Source organism: Dipodomys ordii, unplaced genomic scaffold, assembly GCF_000151885.1.
Source record: "Dipodomys ordii isolate 6190 unplaced genomic scaffold, Dord_2.0 Scaffold303, whole genome shotgun sequence".
NCBI classification, from domain to species: domain Eukaryota; kingdom Metazoa; phylum Chordata; class Mammalia; order Rodentia; family Heteromyidae; genus Dipodomys; species Dipodomys ordii.
The window spans coordinates 106,312-114,629 of NW_012267519.1; the positions used below are offsets into that span (position 1 = coordinate 106,312).

Below are 8,318 nucleotides of genomic sequence, written 5' to 3' on the forward strand. Positions count from 1 at the left end.
AATAATGGTTCACATCTGTACTCCTACTCAGGAGACTAAAATATGAGAATCCTGGTTCAAAGACAGCCCACCAGGCAGGAGAGTCCATGAGACTCTTTTATCCAAATAACCAGTGAAAAAAACTGTAAGTGGAGCTGTGGCTCAAGCGATAGAGCACTAGCTAAAAGCTAAAAAGTTTAGTAACAGCACCCAGGCCCAGAGTTCAAGCCTCTGTATAACACACACTCTCTCTCTCTTCTCCCTCTCCTCTCTCTCTCCTCTCTCTCTCTCTTTCACTCTCACACACTCACAGGCACACACACACACCAGCTATGCCACTTGTCAGCCGTGGAAATCTAGGAAAAAGTATTCAATTCCTCTAATTCTTGTTAAAAGATACCTTTTAACTAAGTACCTGTGGAAATGTAACAATTTAAAATATGAGTGCAATAATCCTTTGTATAGCTAATGTATGCTAATAAGAATTGAAAAATATAACACACAAGCAACCGTGAAAGGAAAAAAAATTGTAAATATGGTGACAGCAGTCTGACAGATTGGGAGAGGATTGACATAAATGAAATATGCCTAAAATTTAAGAGTTAGAAATGTCGTTTCAGAATAAAAAGTAAACTCTGTATTTTATCTGAGATTAAGGAATAATTCTATGTTAGAGAATGACTATCTGCTGCAGATGTAATAGGAGGAAAATAGAAATCTCTCTTACAACAAACAGCCTATAATAAACCCTGTCTTCTTTATGTAATGTGAGGACACACTAGCAACAAACGTATGTACACACATGCACACACACACGCACACACACTGTAGGTATTATTGGTTATCTTTATGTATATGTCTTATTTCTATAACTAGAATTCAAATCAGTATCTTCTTTTTGTCATTTAAAGCTATAAATTGATCTAAGCAGACACTAACGATCAAGCTAGCCTACTTATAATGAGCTGGTCTGCTATTTCTTAAGTACAATATCAAAAATCTGCTACTCTAGACAAGATAAAAATCTACAAACAGTTTCATATCAAGACTTAATATTCATTTCTAGCTTCAAGGTAGATCCTGTAACAGATAATACTGTGTTAAAAGATGTAAAGTTTAATGTTTGGCATCTCCAGTTTTCTTTCATTTCTAGCTCATTTTACATTGCTTCAATAATCCCTTTAACTTCACAGAAAATAGCTGTAAGCATATTGTAACTCAAGTGATCAACAACTACAATTGAGCCCTTTCGAATATGTTCCTTTATGTTAATAAATATGGCCACGGCACTAACAAGATTGGATTTTGCCTCTTCTGGGTTAAAAATAAGTTTGAATGCTGCCAAAGCCTTCATATTGATCATGTCTCTGGCTGCAGCTGAATTTTCAGACATATTCAAGAGTACTTTTAAAACAAGATTTCTAGTTTTATGATTTCCCCGAGACAATAAATGAAAAAGTTCTGAATAGTAACTGACAACAATGTAGTGATGGAGATAATCAGTAGTCAGTTGTCCTAGTATCTTTAATCCAGATTGCTGTCCAGGTGAGTTCAAAGGGAAAGATATGGTTTCCTGGCACACATGCTTAACATGTAATTCAACCCTATGTTGTCTTTCATCTCCAAAAGGAGACTTTCGAGTAATTACAGCCTTTTTTCTCACTTCAGAGGATGGAAAACTGAGCAAGCTTTCAATCAGTGTCACTACACCCACTTCATTGATGAATTCTTGGGCAAATGAATGAACCTTATAGATACCCATTGCAATCTGTGCTATCTTATGAATGAGAGGATCAGTAGTTGTCTTAAGTATATAAACAAGTTTTTCAAATTCCCCAGAACCCAGGTAGCATTCCATTTTGCAACGGCAAGCAAATGGCTTAGTTCCATTCACTTCCCTGGTCTTAATTTGGTGTCTAATTTCATCTAAGGTCTGGATGCAAGGGTCAGAACCAAATGGATACTCAGGGATAGGCTGTGAAGTGGAACGAGTACCCTTAGAAGAACAGGCTGTTGTACCAGGCAAAGAACGATTATTTTCCTCAGCTGAGGACAGAACAATATATGAAGAGAGCCTTGTCTCAGATGGCACCTGGGATCTAAATCCTAAAACTGCAGGAGTTACAGCAGGGGCTTTGGGCCAGATTGTTACCTCAGACCAGTCCTTGGGCCTATTTTTTTCATTAATTTCATCCACTGGCTGAGGCTTTACTATCCTGAACACAGGTTGAGGATTAGGATCATAACTGGAATCATCTCCTTCCCAAAACCAATTCCCAATAACATTCTCTTCTTCCTCTTCATCCTCAGCGCCTGACCTAGACCTGCAGCTGGGCCTGGCCACAGGCTCTAACTCCTCAACACGACTCTGGATACCAGTATTAGCTTTATTTTCATCCTTAGAACTGGAACGATTCCCCGCCTCTTCTCCCTTCCAGAACCAGGAATTAATACTAGCCTCTTCCCCAGCCCAGAACCATGTATCAGTACTAGCCTTATCTTTACTTATGGAACTAGTAGCCTCGCTCTCATTCTTGCACCTGAAATCTGCAATGGTTTTCACTGTAGCCTTAGGCTCTGACCAGGCTCTTTCCTTCATATCAGTAACAACTTTATTCTTAGACACTGTTTTCATCTCTCTCACTGCATCTGCTTTAGGTTTTGCCTTGACTTTGACTTTGGCCCCATTCTTGGCTCCTGGTTTGACTACACCAGTAGCTTCCTTCTCTTCTCCAGCTTTACCTTGTACACTTGCCCTTTTCACAATTTTGGCATGTACTCTGTTCTTATTCTTTGTCCCAGTCATGGTTGAAGCCCAGTTCTATATAGTTGTTCAGTGCTGAGCTTCTCAGTGTATCCTAGGTCAGTGTCTTTATACTTTTACTGGATCAGAGACGAATTTGTTAGCAAGAATTAGGTGTCAGTTGACAGTTTAGCAGTTACGCAGTCCCTTTTCTAAACACACTGACTGTATCAATGTTATGGACAGATCAGAGGGCATAGTCAGGTTGAGGGAGGATGATGTTATCTGACAGCAGACCTGTAGAGTGATGATCTCCTGTCAATCCAAGGCCACCACTGGAGACAGACCTGAAGTAAAAGATAGAAATGGCCTTTGAGTATCTTCCAACTTTGTTTCTTAATGCAGTCAGCCACAAAGGTCATAAGAACAGATAGATTGTGTGGTAGAACTGGATAAGTAGAAAACTCTGCTACCTCATTTTGTTTCTCACACTTACAATAATGCTCAACAACATACCATCAATGTACTTTTCTCATCACAAACACATCGGGCTCAGGAGCAAGGAGGGCATTGGTGGGTTACACCTGTAATCCTAGCTACTCAGGAAGCTGAGATCTGAGGATTGCAGTTCAAAGCCAGCCCAGAAAGGAAATTCTATGAGTCTTATCTCCAATAAATTACTCAGAAAAAAAGCTAGAAGTGGCACTGTGGCTCAAATGGTAGCATGTAGTCTTGAGCACAAAGAGGCTCAGAGATAGTGTCCAGGCAGGCCCTGAGTTCAAGCCCCAGAACCAGCAAAAAAAGAGGGTAAGGAGTTCCCAGTCCATTTGGACCCTAGTAGGTATATCCAGATAGGCTTCATACCAACCTGCACCAAAATTCAATAAAAATTTTCTTCTCCCTCTTCAGTTCCAGTGTTGGTAAGAAATATAGCTGACACCCAAGCAGATCTATGGACAAAAATGTATTTAAGATTAGAACTTCTGCATATTTGGTAGACTGACCTGCAATCTAGTCTCCCAATAACTGCCTTTCCAAATTTACAATTTTAGTTACATGTCACTTCTGACCCACCATGTTCTTCATTATGGCTTCACATCACATTTCTTGCTCCAGTATCTACCAATTACCTATAGATAGAATCCTCACCCTGTCCACATTACCTGTATGCAAACATGAGAACGAAGGTATCCGGAATGTTGGAAAACAATTAATGGCTTCAACATATTTGGTTTCACAAACTAGCCAATAGTTACCTCCACCTCTAATCAACCAGAGGACTTATGCTCATGCTCACTCATATCCACACTGGATCCAAACAATAATTAGACTCTCATGCTTAAACTCCAAGTGAGCTTCTGCTAAAGGTCTCTACAGAAATTTAGAAAGGAATAGTCCTACTGATGGGAAAAAAGGCAGAAGCAAATAAAGATATAGTCAGAAGCTGATGGCTTACACCTGTAATCCTAGTTTCTCAGGAGGCTGATATCTGAAGATCACAGGTCAAAGCCAGCCCCAACAGGAAAGTCCATGAGACTCCAGTTAACTACAGAAAAGCTGGAAGTAGAGCTCTGGCTCAAGAGGTAGAATGGTAGCCTTGAGCAAAAGCTCAAGGATAGTGGTCAGGCCCTGTAATTCAACACTAAATAAATAATTAAAGAAATATTGAGATGACCCAGTACCATTGGCAAGGTTTATAACAGAAACTTCATGTATTCAAGGCAATGTTCAATGTCTCCCATCTTTTTGCCACAAATGATTCCTTAGCCTTCTTTCTCAAACCTAAATTTATCTGGTTATACCTCTTCCCAACTCAGAAGTCAATCATCTTCCTAGCAAGAGCTACATCTCTTTCCCTAACAAGATGGTACAATAGGCAGTTGGAAATAGGTAACTGTATTTGCCACTATTATATCAATATAATCTTCACAAGCCCCCTTTCCAATGCATACCTAGATCCTACCTTAATTTACCACCTGTGCCAATCTGCCAACAAAGAGTTCTCAGGAAAAGCTATCCTTCCCATCAAAGAAGAGTCCTCTGGTTGGGCAGGTGACAACCTATAGAAAAGGAAGATGTTCTTCATCAAAATATTAGGAAAATATGTTCAAAATAAAAAAATACAGGTTAATGGATTTCTAGAATTTAAATTCATAGCCTCTTTTTTGAGCATCATGACTAACTAAACGAAGTCTAGCATCTTTAATGGCTCTCCAGATGTTCATTTTTATAAATGCCATGCCATCTTCTGTGGGACTGCTTATGCACAAAACTGATAGAGTCTATGAGAAATGGCTGGAGATGATGTTTCAGGTTCCAGAAACAGACACAGAATAAGCATTTGACTTCAAATGTTCGAAACTGATCTTCAGAAAGACTTCCCTTTACACTTATCTCCCACTCCTACATATCAAAATATTACTTACAATTGGTGTGGTAAGAAAACAGATTGACTACCAAACATAAGTTACTATCATTCTATTAATTTAATGGTCTGTTGTTATGAAATTTGACCAACTCTTTATCCTAAGCATTAGCTTACACTAAATTGGGCATGATAATCTAAACCTACAAGGCAATAAAACAACACTGTACTAAAAGTAGATGAACATTTAATTTTGTCCCCTTCCCCAGAATTCATCAGATTTACTGTGGAGATGAGACTGACTCTTGATGTTAATTAAGCAGGAGTCTGTGGAAGGGATATTACTTCCGGAACACCAGGGTCCAACTGACTCCGGTTTGGAAGCAAAGTGGGGAAGAGGAGTCTCCTCCCACCAGTTCGGCTGGACACAAGCTTAGAGGCCTACCCTGGCCCCCTCTCAAGCCTCCGCCCCCTCGCCGCCATTTCTCCCTTGAACCTCTCCCCCTTCAGCCCTCTCTGGGCACAACAATCTTCCAGGGCGGGACACAGGCGCCCTGAAAGCTGGCTGGGAAGTGGTCAGCTCAACTGGCTCCAGATGATCCTGGAGCCGTTCTGGCCTCTCCCTCCACATTGGGCCGGCCAGACCGCCGGGGGGGGGCACCGTCTTCTGGTTTCCGGGGTCCCGAACACTGCGCACCTCTCTGGAGGATCCGCTTGGATGGCTAGCCTCCTTGGTGATGTCGAGCTGCCAGATGTCTGAGGGAATCCACCCAGAGTGGACTGCTCAGGGCCTAGGAAAACGGGATCCTCCTCCCCCCTGAGCTCTCCACAGGCAGCTGCTCTCTGGGACTCCCACTGCTTTTTCGACGAGCCAAATCGGAAAGAGGCCCGCCCCACGCACTAGCACCACGGCTGGCCTCAGGGGCCCAGAGGGACACAGCAAGAACGCTTGTCCCGAAAGCTTGTCGGGAAGGGGGGCGGAGGAATACGGCCGCGTCAGTGCTGGACGCCCCCTCCCAGGCCCACCGTAGTTCCGACCCGGGGTGGGCGGGGCCTGCACCAGCCCCACTCTCAGGGGCGGGCTCCCGCCACTCGCCCTGCCTCCCTGCACCCTGCACACCCTGACGTGGCGACTTCCACCACTTCCCTGCCCCTGTCTGCTAGGCTTCCCGGTGCTGTGCTCGCTAAGGGCTAGGGGCTGTGGCGGCTGGGGAAGCGGTATCCGCAGGTCGGGAATCGCTGCGCTGGAAGGAGCAGCGGATGGATACCAAAGCCTCCCCTTGGTGCTTTGCACCCCAGACTGCGCAGTGCCTCTCCCCTTCTCCCCCCTCCCCTCGCCAGTCTCCGTGTCCCTCCTCCTTCCTGTAGGAGGGGGAAAAAGGGGTCTGGGCTGCAGACAGATGGGGAGGAAACATGTGACATCAAGACATAGCAACAAGCAGTGTGGACAAGGGGCCTCTAGGAGGCTCTGCCATGTTTTGCTTTGCTTGCTTCATACAGCCATGAAGCAAAGCAAGGCATTTCTGCCTTTAAGGGAACAGAGGTGAGGGCTCCCATCACAGGCCTCATCACTGCTCCTCTCCCAAAGCAAGGCTGGCCTACTACACCTCTAGCCCTAGGAAAATAGCCACAGTCTTTGCAAACAGCCCTTATTTCTATCTCCCCACAGTTGCTCAAGAAAGAAGGCCTTTCTCTGTCAGGACCTGCAGGAGGCCCTGCTGTCCTGTATCTCTGCTGACCCACAACCAAGTGTCCAGGGCCAGTTAGGGTCAATTGTATTTCATATATCACTATTCTGTCACGAATGGGGACCACTTTCTGTTCATTTCCTTAATGTGGATCTCACTCCATTCCTCTACTCCTTTCTCTTAGCCCTGCATCCTGCCTAACAATGCTTATATTTATCTTCTTTTCTCCAGAATATATACAGATTTTTACTCTCTTCAGGTATGTAGAGTTTGAGTCATACTGTAAGTTCACTGAAAGAAGGGCCCTTTTCTTAGTCCTTTCTAGCTGCGTGTCTTCATCATATAGTATACAAAATAGTCCGTCAAGGAGGTGAGAGAGCATTGAGGCATACCAATTCCATTGTACCCAGTAAATTGCAGTTTGCAACCCAATTTCTAGGTGCCTCTATTTCTTGGATGCCTGTAACTCCAGGGTTTAAACCAGAGTCTTCTATGTATATGGCTTTTCACTGAAGAAAGCAAGAGATGAATAGAGATTGTGAATCAACTCCTGATGAACTCACATATAGGAAATACTACTAATAATATTACTGACATTATAAATTACATGACACAAAAATAAATTATCATTTTACTTGGTCATTTTCAGTACCTTCAAGAGTCACTCAATCTGTTATACCAATATATATGATTCAGAAGACATGAAATCATATAACTCATTCATTTCTTACCTAAAATGCTTGGAACCAGAAATGCTTAAATATTGAACACCTCTAATATGAAAATACGAAACGCTCCCAATCTAACTTAAAAGTTTCAAGAAACTCAAGCATAAAGTTCAGAGTGTTTTGGACTTTGATTATGAGTGCTCAGTCAGTTGAGTCTCTGTAAATATTCCACAAATCTGAAAAGACCAAAAATTGGGAACTATATTCTTCTTCATCATTTTGGATAAAAGATAATCTCAATCTGTGTGTTCAGGGAACTCACTAAATACGATATCTCTCATAATACCAATTAATTATAAATAATCTAAGTGGCTATCAGTAGAGAAAGCATTCAGCTAATTGTGGTGCATTTATTCTATAAACTACTATTCCACTTTGGTATCAAAAAGAGTAATGTAATACAAAGTAAAGTGAAAATGGAAATAGATAAAAATAAAGTGAAAATGCTATTCATGTAATACATATTATTACTTTTGTGGAAAGTATGCTGTGGAAAAAAATATATATGACCACACCAAACTGTTATGGAATTCGCTCCCAGAAAATGGATGGAGTGTATGAATTATAGAATCATACTCTTTTTTCTATATCTATCCTATATTATCTGTTTTACAATGAAAATGTATTGACATATGTTTGGCATATATTTTAGTTTTGTTTTGGGCCTATACAATGCTGTTTTCTTGCTAAAAAAAAAAACCATAATGAAAATGCCACATGCGTTTCTAACGCATTTATAAGATTATCTCTTTGTTGCTTTGTATGTCCCTCCCCCACAGTATAACCCCTGCTTTCACTATATTTGATGTCAGTAT

At 41.8% G+C, this 8,318-nt stretch overlaps 1 protein-coding gene across 1 annotated transcript; it reads right to left on the bottom strand.

Moving 5' to 3' along the window:
* Window positions 1–273: 273 nt before the first annotated feature.
* On the bottom strand, window positions 274–6,026 carry Bhlhb9 (basic helix-loop-helix domain containing, class B, 9). The gene is made up of 4 exons (XM_013036612.1): window positions 5,785–6,026; window positions 4,686–4,782; window positions 3,591–3,672; window positions 274–3,069 (listed from the first exon to the last, which is right to left on the bottom strand). Exon 4 carries the CDS (start codon window positions 2,783–2,785, stop codon window positions 1,139–1,141), a length of 1,647 nt encoding a protein of 548 aa, XP_012892066.1. The 5' UTR covers window positions 2,786–3,069; window positions 3,591–3,672; window positions 4,686–4,782; window positions 5,785–6,026; the 3' UTR covers window positions 274–1,138.
* Window positions 6,027–8,318: the final 2,292 nt, after the last annotated feature.

Coding starts and splice junctions, on each gene's coding strand:
- Bhlhb9 (XM_013036612.1), bottom strand. CDS start 2,785: ATGACTGGGACAAAGAATAAGAACAGAGTACATGCCAAAATTGTGAAA.